A 26,959-nucleotide genomic window follows, 5' to 3' on the forward strand; every position below is an offset into this window, starting at 1 on the left:
TTCAGGTCCACTTTAAGAATAAGTCCACTAGCTCTGTAATTGAGGAATGAGAAAAAGCCGGAATCCGGCTGACGATCACCCTTTGGAGCAAAGGGATGACGCCACAGTTACACTTTTTTCGGAGTCATTCAGCTGTTGCCTACTGAGAGCTGTAGGTGGATCTGGTTGAGTGGCTGGTGTCTGCACAGCTGTGCACAGTGCTGCCGGCTCTTCTGATGTGTGTACAGTAACCTGGCCTCGCAGCAGCTCACAATGCTGTAAGGTTCACAGAGTACATTCCACGCACTCCTCTGTACAGCCATTATTCTCCCTGCCAGAGATAAACCTTACTGTACTTCTCCTTGACTTTCACATTCATCATGATTTGCGTGATCTCTACACGCCATCGTGTTCCTGGAAATGGAGTGCGTGGGCAGTTCCAACAGTTAATAAAAAGACACATTTGATTGTTACTGAGGGTAATATGGGTGCTTCCATCTTTAGTCCTTTAAGGAGAACTGAAGTGAGAGGTATATGGGGGCTGCCATATTTATTTCCTTTTAAACATTACCAGTTGCCTGGCAGCCCTGATGATCTATTTGGCTGTAGTAGAATCTGAATAACACCAGAAACAAGCATGCAGCTAGTCTGTCAGATCTGACAATAATGTCAGAAACGCCTGATCTGCTGCATGCTTGTTCAGGAGCTATAGCTAAAAGCATTAGAGGCAGAGGATCAGCAGGAAAGCCAGGCAACTGGTATTGTTTGAAAGGAAATAAATATAGCAGCCTCCATATCCCTCTCTTTGAAGTGTGTAACCATTCACAGAAGCAGAATAGTGTAGCTTTCTCTGTGGCTTGGCTTAAAGAGAATCTGAAGTGAAAGGAATATGGAGTCTGACGGTTTTTTCATTTTAAACAATAATATTGCCTGGCATCTGCTGATTTTCTGCCTCTAAGGGCTCTGTTCCACTAGAGCGGCGTGCGTCTCGCAGACGCACGCCGGCACTGAGCGGGTGGGCGGGATCGCAGGCGAATCCCATGAGCCATGCTATGCACGGCTATGGGATTCGCAGCCTCCGCCGCGAATTCTGCGGGGGTTCCAGCCGAATCGCTCCCGCAAGTGATTCCGCCGCGGCGCCGTCATCCCCTATGCCAGAGTTTCCCCATGCGATTCATGTGCGGGGAAACTCTGCGGAATCGCGGCGGAAACCGCGATAGTGGAGACGGGCCCTAATACTTTTAGCCATAGACCCTGAACAAGCATGCAGATCTGATGTTTCTGACACACAAAAAATACACGCTGGTTTCAGGTGTGTTTGATTCAGATAAAATAGCCAAATAGATCAGCAGGACAGCCAGGCAACTGGTATTGTTAAAGGGACTCCGAGCACCTCTCATGGGCATGCCTTTAAAGAGAACCCCAGGTGGGGATCTTAGAAAGAAATCTATACACAGAGGCTGGGTCTGGCTATAGTGCCCAGCCTCTGTTGCTATTTGAATCCCGCCTAAGTGCCCCCTGCGCCCCGCTCTAGCCCATAAATTATAGCCGCGCTCGGGCAATGTTTACCTCCTTAATGTCACTCACGCTGCTCCCCCGCCTCCTGCAGAGCGCCGGTCCCTGCCCACGTCCCTTCCCTCCAATCAGCGGCGAGGGAAGGGATGTGGGCGGGGACCGGCGCTCTGCAGGAGGCGGGGGAGTAGCGTGAGTGACACTAGGGAGGTAAATACAGCTCGCTGCGACACGCTGCTTGTCGCCAGCGTGGCTGTAATTTATGGGGGTGAGCGGAGCGCAGGGGGGACTTAGCGAGCATTCAACTAGCAACAGAGGCTGGGCACTATAGCCAGACCCAGCCTCTGTGTATAGATTTCTTTCTAAGATCCCCACCTCGGGTTCTCTTTAAGCCAGACTCCAACAAAGTTGTGCTATGACCCCTCTGGAGGAGCCTCTTGCAATGGCCATGCGTGTCACTTCCTCTTCCTGCTTCATTCAATGATGCACTTCTCTAACAGAGAAGACAAGGGTGACCCGAAAGTTATAACATAGCCAAGATGGCAGCCGTGTATTTTAAATTTAAATTGAACGGAAACTTCTACACATTGGTGTAGAACGGTCATTCAGGCATCAAATGAAAGAGAGCACAAGCTACAGAAAGGTATGCATCTTTACGTACTTTGCAGTACTGGTTGGAGTCTCTTTAAAGGCATACCCATGAGAGGTGTTTGGAGTCCCTTTTAAAAAGGAAATAAAAATGGCAGCCTCCATATACCTCTTACTTCAGATCCCCTTTAAATCCTGTTAGTGTAATAAAGTGTGTACTTATACATTTTACAAGAAACACAAATGTGTTGTAAGTGTGGCTGAAGACCATTCCGCATTGTGCGTAACATGCATGCCTGTATAGGGACGGGCCTTCCCAGATCATGTCATGTCCCAGATGCATCCATCCTGATATCACTCCACCAGAGGGGCTCTGACTTGTGCTTTAGGAATGTTGGGCTGCACTGAAGGTCTCCGTAAAGAAAAGTTTACTTGAATCAGTGCAGCCACAGAAATATGCTCAGAGTTTCGTGGAGAATTTGTTCAGTGTACACATTTTCATCAGCTGGGAAGTAGCACCACCGACTGGCAAATCATAACTTCTGTTTGACAGTCAGCCAGCTGTTTTAAAGCAGCAGGGTCAGCCATACTATGCTAGAAAGCAAACAGAACAATACATCTGTTCTGCTCACATTACAGATGCATTGTATTGTCCACGTTTTGATTTCATTGCATTTTATTTAGTAAATAAAGCGAGTTCTGTTCCTGGCATTTGCCATCTTGATTCCCTCTGACTGAAGCAGATCCTGATGTCATTTCCTCCTTTACTTTTTTTTTCTCTTCTAGAATCTGCACTGTCTTAGCTAGCTTGCTTTGTAAATATATGAGCACAGCATGAATCAGATTTCAGCAGCTTCACACTGAACTGCCCTCAGCCAGTCAGTGAGGAACTGGAATGTGGGGGGGGGGGATGATGACAAGCTTCCTTCTCGTCAGTGATGGCGAGGCTGACTGAGATAAGATGCATTACAGTAGAAACATTTCTGATTAGATTGGAGTACTTGCAATGCAGGGTGAGGTTCCGGGCTACATATTAAACACAGTGCAGTGAGTAAATGGAATTTGATTTTGTGGCTGACAATCCCTCTTTAAAGAGACACTGAAGCGAAAAAAAAATATGATGAATTGGTTGTGTACTGTGAATAATTACTAGAAGATTAGCAGCAAAGAAAATATTCTCATATTTTTATTTTCAGGTATATAGTGTTTTTTCTAACATTGCATCATTCTCTAATATGTGCAGATTACACAACACTCAGCATTCAAAATGAGTCTTTCAGAGCAGTCTGTGAACTAATGACTTCTCCTCTGGCAGAGAAAAAGAAAACTGTTCACTTACAGTTGAGATAATAAGTCAGAAGACAGCCCTCTCCACGACTTTGAAAGTTGTAGAGCTTAATGGCTTTTTTGCATAGAGATAACTGGAGTTTAACTCTTGCTATACTGGAAACAATTACACTGATGTATCTGATCTTTGTTTTATTTCTTAGCTGTGCTACACATACAAATCATGATATCATATTTTTTTTTTCGCTTCAGTGTCTCTTTAAGCCTACTACAGGCCAGCAATAATGGTCCCCTGTAATCTTTGCTCGTGATTGTTTCCTTTCCTGGTGCAAACTGTTCTCTGTTGTTTTGCTAAGTAAGGTGTTTGAAACTACTAGCGTGGGGAGGGGAAGCCTGAATGCACACCCAGTCACAAATGACATTGGGGCACCCCTCTACATACAGTACTTTACAGTCATAAATGGAAGTTTTGTGTGACCAAAGGTGCAGTTGTGTATGAATGCAGAATCCTCTGTGAGCTATTTGATTTAAAAGCTAGACTCTTTCATTCACAATTTCTTCCACCAGATGATATTGAATTTATATTGGGCCTGCATACGGCTCACTAGCCTTCAAGTGCATAGTTTAAAAGAGGTACTCCAGTGAAAATAATAAAAAAAAAATTGGTTAATTTTTACAATAATTATGTATAAATGATTTAGTCAGTGTTTGCCCATTGTAAAATCTTTTAAATCCCTGATTTACATTCGGACATTTTATCACATAGTGACATTTTTACTCCTGGCAGGTGATGTCACTAGAAGGAGATGCTGCTTGCTTTTTTGGCAGTTGGAAACAGCTGTAAACAGCTTTTTCCCACAATGCAACGAGCTTCACAGACAGGAAACTGCCAGGACCATGGTCCTCAGAGTTTCTTGTGGGAGCCCCCTGATGATCCATTTGAGAAAAGGAAAAGATTTCTCATGGGAAAGGGGGTATCAGCTACTAATAGGGATGAAGTTCAATTCTTGGTCATGGTTTCTCTTTAAATGACTTTGTAACTATTACCCATGAGTAACCTTAAAGAGGATCTGTAACCCAGGATTAAACTTCATCCCAATCAGTAACCTATACCAGCTTTCCCACAAGAAATCTTTTACCCTTTCTCAAAAATATCATTAAAGTGGTCTCTATGGCTAATATTATGGTGAAACCTCTCCCACAGTGTGATGTCATGATCATGGTCCTGACAATTGCTTTCTCTGAGCCTTGTTGCATTGTGGAAAATAACAGCTTTTAACAACTGCTAGCAGGCAGTGCCTCCCTCTGTGCATGGAACTCTCAGTAACGAACATTCCGTACAGATCACCTGGCAGAACTAAAGATGTCACCGCCAGTGATAAATTTCACAATGTATATCGGGGAGAGGAAAGATTTTACAATGGTCCAATGCTGACTAAATAATCTATAAATGAGTATTGTAAAAATAAACCATTGTATTAATGGTTATTTTCACTACTGTTGCTCTTGAAACTGTACTGTGCGTACTTCTTTTACCATCTACCGCTGTGTGAAAAGATGTTTCAGTGTGAGAGGTCAGCACGGATTACAACGCTAGATCTAGTGAGCAGTAATCTTACAGTCTGACCTCTGATTTTTTTCCCAGAACCCAGTGACAACCTCAGAGAAATTCTACAAAATGTGGTCAAACTTCATGGAGTCTCTAACATGCGGAAGCTGGGTCACCTGAACAACTTTATTAAGGTAAGCCGTGGCACGCTTCTTGCCATTCATGGCCACGCTATATAGCAGTATATTGTTACACCTAACATTGCTTTTTAGTAGGAGGGATTTTCGGCAGGGCTGTGGAGTCGGTACAAAAATCTTCCGACTCCAACGCCTCAGTTTATGAAACCACGACTCCGACTCTAACTCCGACTTCAGGTATCCAAAATGGCTCTGACTCCTCGACTCTAACTCCTTAGTCTAATACTTAACAGGGCTGTGAACTTTGTACAAGAATCATCCGACTCCCGACTCCTCAGTTTATGAAACCACGACTCCGACTCTAACTCCGACTTCGGGTATCCAAAATGGCTCTGACTCCTCGACTCTGACTCCTTAGTCTAATACTTAACAGGGCTGTGGAATTTGTACAAGAATCATCCGACTCCTCAACTCTGGGTGCCCATAATTGCTCTGACTCCAACTCCACAGCCCTGCTTTTCGGTCTTTTTTATCCCCATATACGTTCCTAGTGGTTTGGGTCACCCTGAGCTGCTTGGTTACTCTGTTGTACTGGTCCAAGCCCCTAACCCATAGAGCCATATCAATCCCTGCCATGTACTGAGGAGGACCAAAAGTCAGAAACTGGCTGTCTACATGTGGGGTTGATGTGGCTCTGTAAAATTTGAATCTATAGGCTTGCTATACACCAGCAGTTCTGGATGCTTGTCTGGCTCTTAGGGCTCTTTCACATTAGGGCAGATTTTCTGCGTTTCAACGCAAAGGATAAAGTTTGCGTTACCCAAGGTGAAATGAAAGTCCATAGACTTTCATTTTAGCTTTCACATATAACGCAGCCTTTTTGTGCGTTGCGTTCCACTGCACCCAGGCGCAGTTTTTTGGCCAACGCTAGCTTTATGCGTTACAATGTTAGTCAATGTAAAACGCACACTATGCGCGTTTTTAATCCGTTAACGCAGGCAATCAGTCCCAGAATGCAACAGAGGAACAATGTAGAAAGTTGACAACTAAAAGAAAAAAAAATTACCTGCGTTTTTCTATGTGCAGTAACGCATTGAAAACGGATTAAAAACGCACACTCACTGCAGTGCAACGCATATCAAAACGCAGTAAAAGGCATACAACAAAACGTATGCTTTGAGCGTTCTCCAACGCAAGCTCTGATGTGAAAGAGCCCTTACAGGGGCATAAAGAGATAATTTGCATATTCAGTAGTGGTGCATTGTGGGTAACCACAAATGTTCACTTACAGCTGAATTATTGCAAGTTTCCTTCTGTTTTAAAGAGACTCCGTAACAAAAATTGCATCCTGTTTTTTATCATCCTACACGTTCCAAAAGCTATTCTAATGTGTTCTGGCTAACTGCAGCACTTTCTACTAACACAGTCTCTGTAATAAATCAATGTATCTTTCCCCTGTCAGACTTGTCGGCCTGTGTCTGGAAGGCGGCCAAGTTCTTCAGTGTTGTGGTTCTGCTATGAACTCCCCTTTATGCACACTGCCTGTGTGTTATTTAGGATTAGAGCAGCTTCTCTCTTCTCTCTTATCTTTTACAAGCTGGATAAATCGTCCTCTGAGCTGGCTGGGCTTTCACATACTGAGGAATTACAAACAAGGGCAAAGCTGTTTGCAGGAAGAAAAGAGTAGCCTGAAACTTCAGTGCATGGGGGAAAGAAACACACAAATGATCTCTTGAGATTCAAAAGGAAGGCTGTATACAGCCTGCTTGTGTATGGATGTATTTTATATGTGTGGACATACTGTACATCAACCTACTTCCTGTTTTGGTGGCCATTTTGTTTGTTTACAAACAAACTTTTAAAAACTGTTTTTAACCACTTTTAATGCGGCGAGGAGCGGCGAAATTGTGACAGAGGGTAATAGGAGATGTCCCCTAACGCACTGGTATGTTTACTTTTGAGCGATTTTAACAATACAGATTCTCTTTAAGAAGGCAAATCGCACCAAGCATTGCTTGTTAGTAGGAGGGCTTTTCAGTCTCTTTTAGCCCCTTATACATTCCTAGTGGTTTGGGTCACCCCGAGCTGCTTAGTAACTTTGTTGCTTTAGGAAACTATAAATAAAGTGCTTTGTGCAGTTTGATTTGCTTTTATATAAATATATTTGTCTATTATTTGTATTGGAAATCATTCTGCGATCATCCAGCACTGAGCTCACCAGTGCTACATTCCCAGGATGTAGCAAACTGTAGATTTTGCCACTCCTAATATTGTAGCAATTTCTCAGACGGGTTTTTTCACCTGCATGGAGAGCTCCTTTGACCACATGTCTGTTTACAGCAAAATCTTCCACACGCCTCAAATCAACTCCAGGCCTATCATCTGCTAATTGATAATAACATAACGACTGACTTGCCCACACCTGCCCACGAAATAGCTTTTCTATTTTTTTTATGGTTTAATATTTATATAGCGCTGACATCTTCCACAGCGCTTTTACAGAATATGTAATATTCTCATGGTCTCAGAGGGGCTCACAATCCAATCCCTACCATAGTCCTATTCTACTCTAGGGTTAATTTTAGGGGTAAGTCAATAACTATAACCTATCCGTATGTTTTTGGGATGTGGAAGGAAACCGGAGTGCCCAGTGGAAACTCATGCAGACACGTGGAGAACATACAAACTCCGTTCAGATAGTGCCCTGGCTGGGATGCGAACCAGAGACCCAAAAGCCAGCATGCTGTTTGTAATAGAGTTAGCCAGACACCCTTCTTGTGGTCAGGTTGGCTGTAGAGAAGGGAGAGCAGTTTTTCCTCCATTGTAAATCGTTAGAGAAAACTGGTCACAATGGCCTCAATTCACTAATCATTACCGCATTCAGTAATGCTAAAAACAGCTGATTTTACCGATCACCTTCCCAAATTCCAATTCACTAAACCTATTACTGCAGAATTACAGACTAGTGTGGTAAATGCCTGAAGAAATGTCAAGAAATTGCAATTTATGAAGATTTAAACATTTGGCAAATCGGGCAAAAGTGTTCAATATTTTTCTACAGCTCTAACCAGCCGATAACTCGCTCTCTCCATGTGGTTACATTGACAGCCAGCCAGTAGGGAAAGCCACACAGCTCTGTTTCTCCTGATTTCATCCGAAATGGTGGAAGGTGGGTCTTCACTGTAGCAGAGCAGAGGAAAGTGACATTTTATGAGGCTTTTCTGCATCCCTTTATATGTGAAAATCTGTATACTGATACACAGAAGAGCTCCCCCTGGTGGCTGCAGCACATCTAAAGGGATGTCGGGGATGCACTGGACATAAAACCCGACTCATACACACAGCTTCCTGCCTCAGCGCAGTGGCACTTAGGCCCAGTTCACATTAGCGTGGATGCAGAACGGAAACGAAATACGCATCCCCCCGTCCCCGCTGTTTAGCATTGCTTGCATTGGCCCGTACGCATCGCCTCTCGCCGCCGCTGCCCGGTCCCTTCCACAGTTTGGTGGCCGGCAGAAGCATGACTCTCAATAGGCTGCAACAGGCCTATTCTCCCTAGCAACATAGAGAATTTTCATTTTCAACATGAACCAATAAGAATTCTCCCTGTTGCTGAGTATTCCCATTGGTCTGCTGCAGCTCAATGGAGAATTCATCGTCCTCCCGACTGTATAGAATGGACCGAGCGGTGGTGATCGGCGGGACGTGTGAGTATGACGTCACTGCGACGACGGGATGCGGGCAAAATGGGTGACGCGGATGCGGCAACTAGCCTAGTAAGAGCGGACAGTCGTGTCCATTCTCATTGGCTTTCATTGGACACGGTTTCCCGTCCAGTCTGGGGGGAAAGTGTCAAATCCGGACTATGCGTTCCGTGGCACACGGATTGTACACGGATATATGTTTTCCACAAGTGGAAGCTGATCCTATTTTTAACATAAGATCCCCTCCCTGCGTTTTTGCGGAGCTTTAAAAACGTATCTCACGGATACGTTTTTTAAAACAAGTGTAAACCGAGCCTAACCGAGCGGGGCTTAGTGAATTGAAGCATGTTTGTTCAGTAAATTACCGAACTTCTACCACATGCAGACCTAAATGATTTTACCAAACTGTCCTTAGTGAATTGAAGCCGATATATTGTTGCTCATCGGTCTGCAGTTCTTTGTGGGACTTTTACATATACTTGTGGTATTTTGTGGTATATAATTGTGCGGTATTTTGAGCCATTGCTACAGTGTGATATAAGCTTGTTTTGTATATCCTGTGCAGGACTTGCGGTGGGTTTAACTTCCAGGAATCTCTATCATTCGGTGTAGATTTTGCTCTTTAGGCTTTTTCCTCTCCGTATCTCTCCTGCATGCCGCTCTGCTGTGTGAGGTTTTGTGGCGATGCACAATGATGCTGGCCTATATTTAGAGGTTGCTTACTCATTTGCAGACAGCAGCATTGCAGGCCACTGCACTGGGAAACACTTGCTGCGGTCTGTTTGCAAAACAAAACCTGCTGTATAATTGTTCATTTAATATTTAGCAACAGCCTACATGTGTGCCTTATTCATCAGTTTTTGTGACCTATATTGAAGCCGCCTTAGAAATGTCATCTCTGTAGGTCTCCTATATAAAAATGTCAATAGCAAGTCGGAGCTTAGTGCATGTTTCTCTAGCCTACCTGCGTTATCAATATCAACCCTCCCTGCTGCTAAAGGCAGTGATCAGGGCACGTGTCACTTCCTGCTTGGCCGGTAGCCAGACAAGTAACAATGCGCAATAGCACGGTGTTCCCTGAAGGCTTGTTTTTGACGGTGCGATGCGTCGGGCACCGACACACCGCATTGCTAATGCTGGTTTTCAGTCTGAAACAAGCCTCAGTCTATAGGACTGTAGCCAACCTCGCAGGATGGGGCCGCAACAGAAAAAGACTAGGCATCAAGGTTGTGAGAATAACAGATGAAAAGCGGAGGACAACTTCCAAAGACATACAAGCTGAACTCCAAGGTCGGTCCATCTGAGTGACAGTCTACTTAATGGAAGCAGTCCCTGGAGGTCTCAACCTTTGAAAGGAAAACCTAGAAAAGTCAGACTGAACATGAGACTTTCATTTGGACAGAAGAGACAAAATTTGGATGGTAATCCACAGCTCAGAGCGGTAACTCCGTGCCTGAGTGAGTTATATGCAGGAGCTGCTGCAGATCTCTCTCTGGTATGTTTTTGTTTTTTTCTTCTTGTTTTTTAGGGTTTAAAAGCTTTTGAAAAAATTGCATGGCTTTTAGACCTTAAATCTGGAAATAATCATAATGCCAGGTAGGTTAAAGGGCCTTAGATTAAAGTCGGCTAAGGCAGCCGATAACTGCCTCAGCCGATAATCCAACGTATGTACAGCAGCCCCGGTCGACACCCGGCCAGCGATCCACCAAGAGCATCAACACGACCGAGCAAAGGTAAATGTGTGTGTTCTCGCCGTTCACCCCGCCTGCAGCGTGACATCACATCTGTGCCGCTCCATTGGCTCTCCTCCCCCGTTCCAATGCCACAGAACACATTGTCAGCCTGCAGACTGACTACACATCTGTACAGCGGTGGCCCAGCAATGTCACCCAATGGATTTGGTCCTGAGTCCCATCAGGCGACATCAATCTAGTGTGTGTGTTGGTCTATAGGGCTATGGCCCACTAGAGCGCTTTTAGCCATACTTTATCGCCAGCAATTGCTATTAGGGAGATCACAATTCTGTGGCCTGCGGCAATTTGCGGTAGCCCTGCAATAAAAAAAAATACTAATGCTACAAAATCTCTTTGTATTTGAGGTGCAAAAGACAACGCAAGCACTTAAAGGGATACTGTAGGGGGGTGGGGAGATGAAGAGTTGAACTTGCCCACGGCTTCTAATGGTCCCCCGCAGACGTCCTGTGCTCGCGCAGCCACTCACCGATGCTCCGGTCCCCGCCGCTGGTTTAGTTCTGGAATTTGCGACTTTGAAGTCAGAAAACCACTGCGCCTGCACGGCCGCGCCGTTGCCCTCGCTGACTTCACCAGGAGTGTATTGCGCCAGCTCAGTACAGTCTGCGCCAACGCAGTACCCTCCTGGTGACGTCAGTGGGAGTGAGGATACGCAAGCGCAGTGGTTCAACCGGAGGCGGGGCCGGAGCAGCGGTGAGTGGCTGCGCGGGCACAGGACGTCTGCGGGGGACCATTAGAAGCCCTGGGTAAGTTCAACTTATTTTTTTATTTTTTTTTTACCCACCAACCCCTCTACACTAGTCCTTTAAAAATAATTGCTTCTAAAAACACTTGAAATCGCTCCTACAATCGTGCAAAATGCTGAGCGACAGTGGTTTACAGACGCAAGTGGACGGCCGGCTATAGAGCCATTTGTCAGTTTTTGTGTGTGTGACGGTACCTTTTTGTCCGTGTCTGTGTGACGCCCTAGGATAGCGTGATGCACGATTACCCGAGACCATGCTCCCTTTATAGACTGGGGCCACATCCTTCAAGCAATGTCCATGTTTGTTATTCCCTGGTGACTTCCAGTAGCTCAGAGCTCTTCAGATGCTGGCAGGGCTGAAATAACACATCACATTGGTTTTATAACAAAGTGGAGAAAAAGCAAGTGAAAGATGCTAAAGGGAAAGCTGGAATGCCAATGAGGTCAGCAGTTTTCAGGCTTACTCATTTCTGAAGTGATTATAGAATTCCAAGCTGATGAGTGCTCAGCTCAGCTGCTGTTCCATCCCTTGGCGGGTGTCTTACTTGGAGCCGCGCCACTGTAATGTATTGCCTGATGCAGGAGCACGTTATCACCTGGGATTCTTACAGCGGCCAGCTAGCTCTCTTTCACTTTGTTCATCAGGTGCAGCTAATGCTGTTGTGTTTTATATCAGGTGCTCCAGGGCATTACAGAGACAGCAGTGAGGTTGAGTGAATACTAAGCAATGGCACATGAGCAAGTTTAATAGCCTTTAAGTGAGCCTGAAGCCATTAAAAAAAACATACTCACCTAAGGAGAGGGAAGGCTTTGGGTCCTATAGAGCCTTCCCTCTCCTCTCATTGGCCTCAATTCACTAAGCTTATCTCCTGTCTTTAATAAAGTTTCTTATCACCATGGTGATGAGGCATGTTAGTATTCAGGAAACATTTTACCTCCGGCAAAGTGTATTCCCAGGGCTGTGCAGAGTGTTGGCAGTGGAGCTAATACTCACCTTTCCGCTGGGGCACCTCCCCCTGTGTCTTCTCTCCAGGCCATGGTGCTTCTCCCTGTGTCTTCTCTCCTGAAGTATTTGTGTCATGTGACAAACTCTAGAGGTTCTGCGGATATGCAGAATGCTATGCTAGTTTATGTCCTCTAGTATTTGTCACATGACACGGATGCCCCATGAGAGAAGACAAAGGGAGGAGCACCCTGCGGGGAAGGGAAGATGCCTGGAGAAGGCACGCCACCAGACAGGTGAGAGTTAGCTCTGCTTACAACCCTCTACATGTCTGTCACCCCCGAATCGAATACTGCTGCCACCGCCCTTCCCAACTCAGAATCAGAATCTTTTATTTCGCCAAGCACGGCTGGGCCGTGCCCGGAATTGGGTTTGGCAAGTACAGGGCTAGTGTGAGAACAAGCAGGACATAACGATACATATATGTAAGCAGACAGACAATATAAAGGGTACAGTTACAGCGTTTGGACACATTTGAACACGTATATATGAAGTGTGCACCCGTGCGGTCAGGCTGGGTGCTACCAGACACCACTTGTCGCGGTAGGATGAGGAGGGATCTAAGAGTTCTAAGAGTTCAGATAATTTACGGCTGAGGGGAAGAAACTGTTCTTGTGCCTTGTGGTCCTGGTGTAGATGGATCGGAATCTCCGGCCTAGGGGGAGCCTACTAAAGAAGCGGAAACCTGGGTGGGACCGGTCATTAGCGATTTTTTGAGCTCTGGAGCGCAGTCTAGAGTTGAAAACCTGGTCAAGAGCGGGGAGTGGTTTCCCGATGATTCTCTCCGCTGATCTGATGACCCTCTGCAGTTTGTGTCTGTCGCTGGCGGTGGATCCAGCATACCAGACCAGGATGGAGGAGCAGAGGACAGATTCAATTGTGGCAGTGTAGAAGCTCGTCAGAAGCTCACGGACCATACCGAACTTCTTTAGTTGGCGTAGGAAAAATAGCCTCTGCTGGGCTTTTTTCTGGGTTGAGGTAGTGTTGGCTTTCCATGTCAGGTCCTTAGAGATTGTCGTGCCAAGGAGGCGTGCACAGGGGACGTTCTCAACTACCGTGCCGTCAATGCTGATCGGGGGTGGGGTGGTGGCGCGTTTCCTAAAATCGACAATCATCTCGACCGTTTTTGTAGTGTTGAGGACCAGCCCGTTCTCCCTACACCAGTGGCAAATTCTGTCAATCTGATGGCGATACTCCTGCTCATCATTACCAGAGATGAGGCCAACGATGGTGGTGTCGTCGGCGAACTTGAGGACTTTGACGGAGTCCGCAGTGGACCTGCAATTGTTAGTGTATAGGGAGAATAGGAACGGCGACAGTACGCAACCTTGGGGGGCTCCTGTATTGGTGGTCCTTGGTTGGGAGATGATAGTGTCCAGCTTGACGGCCTGGGATCTATTACTTAGGAAGTCCGTGATCCAGAGGCGGAGGGTGGGGTGGACTCCGAGGGCAGCGAGATTTTCCTGAAGTATTAGGGGGCTGATGGTATTAAACGCCGAGCTAAAGTCGAGTAGAAGGATCCTGGCGTATGAGTCAGGTCTGTCCAGGTGTTCATTTACAAGCTCCAGGCAGATATTTATGGCGTCGTCAGTAGACCTGTTTGCTCTATATGCAAACTGAAACGGGTCCAGCAGGGACTCGGTCGATTGCTTGAGGAAAGGCAAAACCAAGCTTTCAAAGACTTTCATGATGACGGAGGTGAGAGCCACCGGCCTGAAATTGTTGAGGTCTGAGACCCCCTGTTTTTTGGGGACCGGGATGATTGTGGACCTCTTGAAGCAAGCAGGGACCCTGCCTTCCTGGATGGACTTGGTGAAGATGGATGAGAGAATGGGAGCAAGCTGCTGTGCGCAGGTTTTCAGACAGGCTGGTGACACTCCATCTGGGCCTGAGGCTTTCCTTGCCTTAATCCTTGACAGGTGTTTCCTGGCGTCATCCTCATACACCGCTAGGGGAGGTGGGCTTGCATGTGGGGGTTCTAAGTCAGAGGAGGTGGCCGGAGGCTCTGGGGACCTTGCTGGATTCTCAAATCTGCAATAGAACTCGCTGAGGTTCTCAGCGAGCTCGGTGCTGGGAGTTGCATGCTGCGTAGGGGGCTTGTAGTTCGTGGCAGCCTTGAGCCCCTTCCAGACAGTTCGTGTGTCTCTTGAGGAGAGGTTCTGTTCCAGTTTTACAGCGTAGTTCTTTTTGGCGGCCCTCAGTTCCTTGTTTAGGGCATTTTTTGCCCTCCTATACTCCTCCTGGTTGCCAGACTTGAACGCCAGTTCTTTGCTTCTGCGCAGATGTCGAAGTTTACTGGAGAACCAAGGTTTGTCATTCGGGTAGTGTTTGCGGATTTTTGTTGGTACACACTGCTCCTCGCAAAAGCTGATGTACGAGGATACAACGTCTGCCCACTCATCTAAGTTCGGTGTTTCCAGAGCCTTCCAGTTCGTGCAGTCGAAGCAGGCTTGAAGTTGTTGTTTAGCCTCCTCTGACCAGACTTTGCTGGATCTTAGGACTGGTTTTGCGGTTTCCAGGCGTCTCCTGTAGGTGGGTATCAGGTGAATGATGCAGTGGTCCGATGAGCCCAGTGCAGCTCGCGGGGTTGCCTTGTAGGCATCTTTCAGGACCGTATAGCAGTGGTCCAGAGTGTTGGCGTTCCTGGTGGGGCAGGTGACGTGCTGGTGGTAGCGCGGAAGTTCATGGCGTAGGTTGGCCTTGTTGAAGTCCCCTAAGATAATGAATAACGAGTCCGGAAGGGACGACTCCCACTGTGTGATGGTGTCGCTGAGCACGCTCAGGGCCGTTTTGACATCAGCGTCAGGAGGAATGTACACCCCAACAAGGACGTAGGAGGAAAATTCCCTGGGTGAGTATACGGGTCTGCAGTTAACCAGAAGGAGTTCCAGATCAGGGGAGCATCTCTTGGCAAGAACAGAGGAGTTGGGGCACCAGGCAGAGCTGATGTAGAAGCAGATGCCACCCCCTTTTCTTTTCCCTGAGAGCACGCAGTCGCGGTCTGCCCGGATGATGCTGAAGCCATGGAGATGGAGGGCACTGTCGGGGATGTTGTCGTGCAGCCATGATTCTGTGAAGCAGAGGACTGGGGTGTTGCTGCGAAGTTCCCTCTTGTTGCTGAGGAGCCGCAGTTCGTCCAACTTGTTTGGGAGAGAGCAGACATTTGCCAGGAGGACAGCGGGGATGGCTGATCGCAGTCCTTTCCTTTTCAGTCTCGCATGGGCTCCGGCACGACAGCCTCTCCGTCGCTGGCCCCAGCGGGGCCCTGACCCAGGGGCAGTGATTTTTTGGACGTGGCTCCAGACAGAGTCAAACAGGAATCTGTCCTCTGGGTGCAGGGCTGCGCTAGGCTCCCATTTTAGGAGCTGTGGTCTGGTGTAGATGATGCGTGTGAGTTGAGGGGGCATGGGAGGCATGGGTGTAGAGTTGACTCGCGGTCGCTGTGGTTCCAATCGATAATTGTTCAGCCAGTAGTCGTGCCCTACAGTCCCTCCTGTGAGCCGCACAAGAACAGCTGTCCCTTGTTTGATGCCATACAGACCATCGCATGAGCAGTGCAATACAGTCCATCACATGGCAGTGCAATACAGTCCATCACATGGCAGTGCAATACAGTCCATCACATGGCAGTGCAATACAGTCCATCACATGGCAGTGCAATACAGTCCATCACATGGCAGTGCAATACAGTCCATCACATGGCAGTGCAATACGGTCTCACACAAATGCAGTGCAATACAGTAAATAACCAGTGCAGTGCAATACGGTCCATCACCAGTGCAGTGCAATCCAGTCCATCACCAGTGCAGTGCAATCCAGTCCATCACCAGTGCAGTGCAAAACAGTCCATCACCAGTGCAGTGCAAAACAGTCCATCACCAGTGCAGTGCAAAACAGTCCATCACCAGTGCAGTGCAATACAGTCCATCACCAGTGCAGTGCAATACAGGTCATCACATGAGCAGTGCAATACGGACCATTTCATGAGCAGTGCAGTGCAATACAGTCCAAGTGCGCAGTGCAATATAGACCATCATCATCATGTGTGGAGTGCAATACAGCCTAACCCAGTGGCAGTGCAATCAATACAGTCCCATCCATTAGCTGTCCACTACAGAATCATCGCATGGAATATGGAAAATGCGCCCAGCGAGCAGAGCTCTCACCTGGTGGTTGGCTGCAGCGTCCTGGCAGCAGTGGTGGGGTGGCTGGAGCGGAGACTCCCTGCCTAGAGAGGAGGCCAGGGGACGTGTGCTGTAGCGGTGCAGCCTGACCAGGCCCGTTGGCTGTGATGGGGCAGAGGCTCTGCTAGCAGCGGAGGGGCCGGCGTCCACCTTACTTCTGCGGCCGCGTGCAGAGGCCACAGCCGGTGATAGAGGAGCAGGACGCCCGGCGGTACTGCAGAGGGAGCAGTGCGGCAGGAGGCCGTGCTGCCCCGTAGGTGTCGGCTGCTCAGCTGTGCTGGCTGGTCCTGGCGGAGTTCCGCGTCCCCCTTACTTCTGCGGCCTGGTGCAGGGGCCACAGGCAGCCGGTGGTAGAGGCAGGTCGCCCGGCGGTGTTGCAGAGGGAGCAGCGCGGCAGGAGGCCGTGCTGCTCCGGAGGTGTCGGCTGCTCAGCTGTGCAGGTCCAGGCGGAGTTCCATGCAGCAAGAGTTCCGTGCGGCTGGTCCTGGCGGAGTTCCGATGGCGTGAGCCGGGACAGCCCACAGCAGGCAGTGGCATCCGCTACAGCAGAGGGCGAGCGGCGACGGCAGAGCAGGGTGAGCCGTTGGAGGGGGGACACCGGTGCGGGCAGACGGGCGGCTGGGTGGTCGGGTGGTGGGACCACGTGGAGCCGGGCCGGTAGTCGGGTGACTGGGGCCACGTGGAGCCGGGCCGGCTGACGAACCTCCACAAGCAGGGTCCGCAGCTGAGCTCACAGAAATACTAGGTGGAGGCAGTGAAAAAAAGGAAAAAGGAGCCCCAAAAACAAAAGTTCCAGGAGCCCTGTGAGCCGAGGCAGCCTCACGGCGCCATCTTGATCTAGTATCTGCAGGCATCTGAGCGATATCTTCCGTCTGGCGATATTGACCAATTCCATCTTTTTCACCCAAAGATTAATCGATCAGGCATTGCTTTCAGCATCGATTTCTAGCTGGTTTGTTCACAGTGATCAAATCTGCGGGATAGCAATGGGAAAAATAGATGTGTATGACCACCTTTATACTGCAGTGAGCATTACAATACTAGCTGCTATGGTGGTGCAGTTATTAGACAACCTTCCTACCAAAACTGCCTGTTGTCGATCTGTAAGGTGGTGGACCAGGTAAGCAGCCAATATCAGGTAGATGTTACTGACCTGAACTACACCACATCTACAGGTTCCTGGCCTCTCTTTTTGGGTCCTACCATCAGGCAAAGCAATAAAAACACACATTCCCCCACCCCCATTCCTTGGAGTTTTTCTCATTCATACTTTGTAAAAAGCATCACTTCCAGTGTCACAGATGAGGAATGGCTGGAGCGGGTCTGCATACCATTCTGATGACTAGGTCTCAGGCACAAGTTTTTGTGAAGTTCCACTATGCTGCAGAACAATGGTGCCTGTTTAGCTATTCTGACTTTCATTCATTCTTGTTGGAGGAGGAGTGTAGCGGCACAGTCACAAGTTATTAAAGCGGAATGAAACCCAGCATTTCTACTTTGCTCTAATAGATTATTTACAGCTTATTATATACAGCCAGCATTTTTTTTTTTACTAGAACTGCATTCAAAGGGTTAAAGAGACACTGAAGCGAAAAAAAAAATGCTGATATTATGATTTGTATGTGTAGTACAGCTAAGAAATAAAACATTAAGATCAGATACATCAGTCTAATTTTTTCCAGTACAGGAAGAGTTGAGAAACTCCAGTTGTTATCTCTATACAAAAAAGCCATTAAGCTCTACGACTTTCAAAGTCGTGGAGAGGGCTGTTTTCTGACTTTTATTATCTCAACTGTTCGTTAACTATTTACTTTTTCTCTGCCAGAGGAGAGGTCATTAGTTCACAGACTGCTCTGAAAGAATCATTTTGAATGCTGAGTGTTGTGTAATCTGCACATATTAGAGAATGATGCAATGTTAGAAAAAACACTATATACCTGAAAATAAAAATATGAGAATATTTTCTTTGCTGCTAATCTTCTAGTAATTATTCATAGTACACAACCAATTCATTATATCATATTTTTTTCCGCTTCAGTGTCTCTTTAACACAGGCTTTATAAGCTTCCCTGCCTGCAGAGCTGCTGCTTCCGAACTTTACATAATGTTCTCTTGTGTTTAATTGTATCAAATGAGAAATGTAAACAAAGCCTTCTCTCACACTGCCTGGTCATCTGAACAAAGTCAGACAAGCATAAATGCTTTCTGATAATTTCTGATTAAGTTAGAGGATGAATAAAGCAGTTATAAATAAAATGCAAAGTCAGCTCACAGAGTAAAATAAGTGTACTTTAGGAACGTATAATTTCTAAATGAATAATAATACTTATGCACAAAAGCAAATATGCTAAACGTATGGCATATAAAAAACAGGAAAACATGTTTTTATTGAATATTATGTCAGGGTTTTATACCGCTTTAAAGGGATACTGTAGGGGGTCGGGGGAAAATGAGTTGAACTTACCCGGGGCTTCTAATGGTCCCCCGCAGGCATCCTGTGCCCGCGCAGCCGCTCACTGATGCTCCGGCCCCGCCTCCGGTTCACTTTTGTAATTTCTGACTTTAAAGTCAGAAAACCCCTGCGCCTGCGTTGCCGTGCCCTCGCTTCCCCTGATGTCACCAGGAGCGTACTGCGCAGGCACAGACCATACTGGGCTTGTGCTATACACTCCTGGTGACATCAGCGGGAACGAGGACACGGCAACGCAGGCGCAGGGGTTTTCTGACTTTAAAGTCGGAAATTCCAGAAGTGAGCCAGAGGCGGGGCCGGAGCATTGGGGAGTGGCTGCGCCAACACAGGATGTCTGCGGGGGACCATTACAAGCCACGGGTAAGTTCAACTCATTTTCCCCCCGACACCCCTACAGTATTCCTTTAAGGAAACTTTGTACTCTGCCTGTAACTGTTTCAATTCATCTGTGTGCTTCTTTTACTATTAGGAAGCCGAAACACAGGGAAATAAGTACCGTAGGTGTGGAATTTGGTTGCATTATGCTTACAAGGAATCCTTAAAGAGGCAGTGTAGTGACATATAATAGAATGCAGTACACTTAGTGGTTTACAGACATACTGATCTGCTGTAGCTCAGCGACAGTTTATGCAGCTTGGACTTAGACAAAATACAACAGCTACTCCACACTGCATACATTTTCATATAGTTTACATTCATTGGGATCTATGGTTTTAGCACCTCATTGACCATCCCTAGTTATTGCAGGACAAGGAATGCCATGAAACTGACTCAAACATACACCATTCAGGTAGATGTGTTTATATTGGTCACTTTATTCGCTCAATGTCGTTTCCATTTGCCAAACTGCAACTTGTGAAAATGATTGGCTCTACCGTGGATAATTTACATGGGCCATACAAGGCCCAGTAAGGGACCGCAGTAAGTGGGAAAATCTCCATAGGCATTCATTGCTTTTGCGGCAAAATAAGAACGCAGTGCAGGTTTAGCCTGCATGTATAAAGGGGGCCTCAACAATTCACTTATCTGATGACAGATGCTTTCACCTACTTTTGAGGATTTCATGAAAACATTTTGTTGTACAGTCCCTACACTCGGGTTAAAGCGGACCTGAACTCAGGACTTCATCTCTGCTGTAAAAGATACGCAACAGCATAATGACCTTTAAAGAAAAGCATTTCTTTGTTACAGCTGATACAAATCATGCAATAAATCTGCGCTGTTTCTACTTCCTGCTTTCATGGAAGGAGACATAAGGATGGAAGGAGACATAAGGATGGAAGGAGACATAAGGTTAACATCCTGAGCTCTCAAATGAGCTCATCTGCCGTAGCAGTCAGGTGACACAGGGGAGAGATCCAATTACAACTTATTAGTCACAGATAGGGGAGGGGGAAGATTGTACAGGCTAAACTCTCAATACATAAAGGTTGCATTTCTCTCTGTTTTCCTTTTACGCCGCTCAGGAGGTTTTGCAATTTTTTGCCCGCCAGTCCCCCCCCAGAGATCCCGCGGCCGAAAACCCGTTAGCTAGCACTAGGCTAGCTAGTAAAGGTGTCCGGCACCCCAGATCCCCGCCGCTCCCCCGTTTATACATTACCCAGCCTGGATCCAGCGATCGGCGCAGCCACCCCGAACAGCTCCGGTCTTCACTATAGGGAGGATCGCACATGACGTCATGCGCAAACCCGATCCTCCCCATAGAGAGACCGGAGCTGTGCAGGGAGGAGGCTGCGCGATCGCTGGATCCAGGGGGGGTAACGTATAAACGAGGGGATTGCAGAGGAGCGGCGCGTGCCCGACAATTGAACTAGCTAGCCTAGTGCTAGCTAAAGGCTTTACAGTCATTTGGTTAAAAAATATTATGGGGCACTCCTGGGGCCACAGAGCGGTATGCTCGACACAGTGTCGGGCATACCGCTAAGAAGATTAAGTACAATTAAGTACAATTCTGCAGCATCAAAGGGAAAACCATCAGCTCAGTTGTGATGATGTGACGCGTGTATACGTTCCGTGCTTGTATATCAAGACGTTGCTTGCTTAACAAGTCAAAGTTTCCTACAATCAAAGCGCTCTTAAAACAAGTTACTTGTAATGCAATTTTTTACTGTATTTCCGCTGATTCAGTGGTGTCTAAAAATGGAACAACTTCACAGAGAGGGTATTTTTTCTATGCGCAGTGTAGTTGTTAGTGTTCAGAATGAGCTAATGAGCTTATTTTTAATGTGACATATCACACAATTTTAAAAATATACATCGGCCGGTTAGATTGTGTTGCGGGGGTTGGAAAGCACCTTCCTGACTTGTGTTATTTTCAGCTCTGGGAAGCACCATTTCTGTGGCTGTTATTTTATTTCAAGACTTACTGTAACTGCTTATCAATTTGTGATTGATATTGAAAACTTTCAACTGTGCTTACAACCCAGTCAAGCTAAGGAAGAAGCTGCATTGGTGAGAGCCATTATATAGGGGGTAAAAATAAAAATAGCATGTTTTCTCTGTTTAAACTCCAGAAATCCTCTGTTGTTGTTCTTTCTCTGCCCCAAGCAGTGATGTCACTAGTGCAAAGGATTCTGGGCCCATGCCTTTAATCCATAGCAGCAGTGTTGTAATTCTTCCACTAGGCTGAATGGTTCTGCTTCTTGACATCTTTGTGTATAGTCAGGTAGGAGAGAGCATGGCACTCGGTCCTTCTGTGTGTGGGGCTTCCTGGTGGGCTTGGCTGATGTGGAGTCATCTGTACTGTGCTGTACCACCCATGTCCCTCAGTGTAGTCCCGGGACGCAGAAAACTGGAGGAGGACCCAAGTATGGTGTATTTTTTGACATACAGGCAGCATTGACCACCAAAGACCACCCTGGATCTTTAAAGTAGACCTGAGGTGAACCTTGGATCAAAAAACACATACTTGCCTAAGAGGAAAGCCTTTGCATCCTGTAGAGCCTTCCCATGTCCTCCTTGCCACTGCTCCTGCTTGCCGAGACCAGTAGCAAGGAGCCACTTGTGCATGAAGAGAAGCGCGGCCCAGATCTTCAATCAGCCAAGCTCTTGGCTGGTTTCTTTGGGGGTCTTACGAGCAGCAATGTAGGTCCAGAGGACAGTGTGGGAAGCTTCCACAGGATCCTCTTCTTAGGCAAATGTGTTTTTTGACCCAAGAGTTGGCTTGGGTACACTTTGAAACAGCGTTGCATGAGCACATTCTTTACTCCATTTGCTGAAAGACGTTTTGTTGTGTGCCGTGCTATCATCCCTTCTCCCCTCTCCGTAGAAACAGTACATGCTGCTCAGCTACAGCAGAGTGACGTGCCTATATAAGCCCTGGAGATCAGATCCCGATTCCTAAAGGCAACATCTATTGTGCGTGTCTTGTGTACGCACCTAACTCTCCCCCCTAATTATCCTGCAGAAACGTTCTGGGTGGTGGTGCGCGGTGTAGCTCTCTGGTAGAGCCTTCTGAGTAGAAATCATTGAAAGCGCTAGAAGAAAGCTGGTGTTGAAAGTAATGGTTCCTGACAGCGGTGCCAGCTGAGCAAGATTTTCAGTATGACTTGTATGCGAGATGACTGGTGACACTAACAGTTTAACACATTCATGTTGCATCCTGTTTACAGGCATTGTTTATGGTAATGATAATATTTCAGAGAGTTTTTTGACTGTCGTTTACTGGAAGTCAGAATCATATCTGAAGTCACACATTTCTGTGGCACACGCCGTGTATCTGCCAGTGTTGCGCTCCATGTTGGCAGTCTACCACATGAGTGTTTTTCAGGTTACAGGCTGGCAGCACTCATACAGCCTTTCATCTAGAGGCTTCACATTTCAACGACCATTCTGAATTTATATTTTTCCTCTCACAATTTGACTTATTTTTGCTTTAAACCACAGGTGTCAAGCACTAGGCCCGCGGGCCGAATCCGCGGAGCAGTGCTTTTCAGCGCAGGTAGATTTGGATGCAGCCGGCGCCACCATAGACTATAATAGGAATTACAACTATAGCGGCGCTCAGTGAGTAACGTCGGCGCTGTCAGAAGACGGAGCTGAAGTTGCTTTTAAAACACATTAATTCGACCTCTAGCAATAGCTGGAAGCCGAATTATACCATTCCCCACCATCCATGGTGGCCTGGAGGGGGAATATTCATAACACGGCCTGGACTTGTGCAGCAGCAGGATCAGCCATATACCGGCTGTATCCTGCGCCCAAGTCTACCGCCGCGGATGTCAAATGTGCTCCGAATCGGCCCCCCACACAATATTATATGTGGCCCTCAAAAGCTTTACATCTGCATGATTGCACACAGTAAAAGAGAAAATTAATCCATGCTGTATACTTGTCTGTTATGGCGGTCTTTGATATTTCCATATAGATGGTACGCCACTACAGATATACACGCTCGTAATTTTTTGAATTGCGCCTGTTTACCATTTTATCTTTTTCCAATTATTTTCTGGAGTGACAATATACAGTGGTGTGAAAAACTATTTGCCCCCTTCCTGATTTCTTATTCTTTTGCATGTTTGTCGCACTTAAATGTTTCTGCTCATCAAAAACCGTTAAAGAGACACTGAAGCAAAAAAAAAAATGCTGATATTATGATTTGAATGTGTAGTACAGCTAAGAAATAAAACATTAAGATCAGATACATCAGTCTAATTGTTTCCAGTACAGGAAGAGTTGAGAAACTCCAGTTGTTATCTCTATGCAAACAAGCCATTAAGCTCTCTGACTAAGGGCTGGTTCAGACGGACGGTTGCGGCGCGTTTACCGCCAGCGTTCGGGACGTCGCGTTAAACGCTCCCATTCAAGTGAATGGGAGCGTTTACACCGAGCTTTTGCGCGCGTTTACACGAACGCGGCGTTCGGGTCCCGATTTTTGCTAGCGGTCGCGGACGCCCTGAAAGCTACAGGTAGCTACCAGGGGCGGCCAACCGCGACAGCTAATGTCCCCCTAGGGGAATTAAAAAACGCGACCGCAACCGAACCCACGCAAAGGCTACTGAAAGCCTGACCGCGCAGCCGCCGCAACTCCCCCAGACGCGACGCTGCCCGAACGTCCGTCTGAACCAGCCCTAAGTTAGTCCTGGAGAGGGCTGTTATCTGACTTTTATTATCTCAACTGTTCCTGGACTATTTACTTTTCCTCTGCCAGAGGAGATGTCATTACTTCACAGACTGCTCTGAAAGAATCATTTTGAATGCTGAGTGTTGTGTAATCTGCACATATTATAGAATAATGCAATGTTAGAAAAAACACTTTATGCCTGAAAATAAAAGTATGAGAATATTTTCTTTGCTGCTAATCTTCTAGTAATTATTCATAGTACACAACCAATTCATTATATCATATTTTTTTTTTCGCTTCAGTGTCTCTTTAACTATTAGTCCATGATAACATAATTGAACACAAAATGCAGTTTTAAATGATGGTTTTTATTATTTAGTGAGAAAAAACCCCTCAAAACCTACATAGCCCTGTGTGAAAAAGAAATTGCCCCCTGAACCTAATAACTGGTTGGGCCACCCTTAGCAGCAATAACTGCAATCAAGCTTTTGCGATAACTTGCAACGAGTCTTTTACAGCGCTCTGGAGGAATTTTGACCCACTCATCTTTGCAGAATTGTTGTAATTCAGCTTTATTTGAGGGTTTTCTAGCATGAACCGCCTTTTTAAGGTCATGCCACAACATCTCAATAGGATTCAGGTCAGGACTTTGACTAGGTCAATCCAAAGTCTTCATTTTGTTTTTCTTCAGCCATTCAGAGGTGGATTTGCTGGTGTGTTTTGGGTCATTGTCCTGCTGCAGCACCCAAGATCGCTTCAGCTTGAGTTGACGAACAGATGGCCGGACATTCTCCTTCAGGATTTTTTGGTAGGCAGTAGAATTTATGGTTCCATCTATCACAGCAAGCCTTCCAGGTCCTGAAGCAGCAAAACAACCCCAGACCATCACACTACCACCACCATATTTTACTGTTGGTATGATGTGCTTTTGCTGAAATGCTGTGTTACTTCTATGCCAGATGTAACGGGACACGTACCTTCCAAAAAGTTCAACTTTTGTCTCGTCGGTCCACAAGGTATTTTCCAAAAAGTCTTGGCAATCATTGAGATGTTTTTTTAGCAAAATTGAGACGTGCCTTAATGTTCTTTTAGCTTAAAAGTGGTTTGCGCCTTGGATATCTGCCATGCAGGCCGTTTTTGCCCAGTCTTTCTTATGGTGGAGTCGTGAACACTGACCTTAATTGAGGCAAGTGAGGCCTGCAGTTCTTTAGATGCTGTCCTGGGGTCTTTTGTGGCCTCTCGGATGAGTTTTCTCTGCGCTCTTGTTGTAATTTTGGTCGGCCGGCCACTCCTGGGAAGGTTCATCACTGTTCCATGTTTTTGCCATTTGTGGATAATGGCTCTCACTGTGGTTAACTGTAGTCCCAAAGCTTTAGAAATGGCTTTATAACCTTTACCAGACTGATAGATCTCAATTACAGTACTTTTGTTCTCATTTGTTCCTGAATTTCTTTGGATCTTTTTGAGGTGCTTTTGGTCTACTTCTCTGTGTCAGATAGCTCCTATTTAAGTGATTTCTTGATTGAAACAGGTGTGGCAGTAATCAGGCCTGGGGGTGACTACAAAAATTGAACTCAGGTGTGATAAACCACAGTTAAGTTATTTTTTAACAAGGGGGGGCAATCACTTTTTCACACAGGGCCATGTAGATTTGGAGTTTTTTCTCACTAAATAATAAAAACCATCATTTAAAACTGCATTTTGTGTTCAATTTTGTGATCTTTGACTAATAGTTAACGGTTTTTGATCAGCAGAAACATTTAAGTGTGACAAACATGCAAAAGAATGAGAAATCAGGAAGGGGGCAAATAGTTTTTCACACCACTGTATTTAACCACTTCCCAACCACAGGTAGTTTCCCCTCAAAAACCAGAGCAATTTTCACATTATGCTCCTCCCATTCATTAGCTGTTAACTTTATAGTTACTTATCACACCAAAGTGATCTATACATTTTTTTTTATTTTGCCACAAATTAGGCTTTCTTTGGGTGTTTCTTTTTGCTAAGAATTATTACATTTTGTATGCATTTTAAAGGGAATAAGAAGAAAAATGAAAATCATTACTTCTAAGCTTTCAGCTACTATAGATAAAACCCACATGTTTTATTTGCCTATTTGGTCTGGTTATTACAACTGGTGATGTAGAGAACATCAAATTTTTCGGTTCGCAAATTTACCACAAATGTTTGCTAACCGGCTGTTCGCAGCAGGCTCCATAGACTTAAATGGCAGGCGAACAGCCACCAAATTTAGCGGTTAATAGCAAAACCTACTTACGTGCTAGAAACACAATTTTCAGGGTATGTGGGGGAGGAGAGTGGGTACAAGAGGGAAAAAAAAATCAAAGTTTTTGAGAAAATCCATTCTAAAGTTTGAGTGCAGAGTGTGGGAAATGTTTCCCTGGCCGCCGACTTTAGCGGTTAATAGCAAAGCCCCCATATTTGCTAGAAACACCAACTTTGCAGGTTATGTTAAGAAGAACACTGGGAACAAGAGGGCGGTGCTCCGCTTTCTGGCTATCCCAGCGTGCATTTGGTGCAAGGGGTTAAACAGGCTTGGGGGGGGGGGCTATATCATGCGTGCACGTGAGGGGCGCATAACAAACGAAGATACTTATCTACGCCTCTGATCCGCAGAAGACGTACAGAGGGGCGTGCATAAGCGTAGTGCGGATCCTAAAGTATTTAAAGAGAATCTGTAACTAAAGAAGTCCCGGGGGGGGGGGGAGGTACTTGCCTCAGGAGGGGGGGGGGGGTAAGCCTTTGGATCCTAATGAGACTTCCGCCATCCTACAAGCCTCAGGGATCCAGTGCTGGCAGGCCTCCCAAAAAATCTGCGAGCAGGCGGAGTAGCGCCTGCAGCACACAGCAATATTTACTGTCTGCACTCCTGCGCAGAAGCGGCTTTCCGGTGGGCTCTGAGCCTGATCAGGTCTACGCAGTAGAGCAGCCCCAATTGGGCTTGGCTACTTTCACTGGAGCCTATTG

At 46.4% G+C, this 26,959-nt stretch overlaps 1 protein-coding gene across 2 annotated transcripts in view; it reads left to right on the forward strand.

Annotated features, from left to right (window-relative positions):
- The window catches only part of RICTOR (RPTOR independent companion of MTOR complex 2), a 196,497-nt gene that overhangs the window by 68,240 nt on the left and 101,298 nt on the right, over positions 1 to 26,959 (forward strand). For both annotated transcript variants that reach the window (XM_068250448.1, XM_068250439.1), the window contains exon 3: positions 5,012 to 5,109. In XM_068250448.1, the coding sequence (XP_068106549.1) occupies positions 5,012 to 5,109 (98 nt within the window). The remainder of the gene's footprint in view (positions 1 to 5,011; positions 5,110 to 26,959) is intronic.

The sequence above is a fragment of the Hyperolius riggenbachi genome, chromosome 1 (assembly GCF_040937935.1).
Source record: "Hyperolius riggenbachi isolate aHypRig1 chromosome 1, aHypRig1.pri, whole genome shotgun sequence".
Taxonomy (NCBI): domain Eukaryota; kingdom Metazoa; phylum Chordata; class Amphibia; order Anura; family Hyperoliidae; genus Hyperolius; species Hyperolius riggenbachi.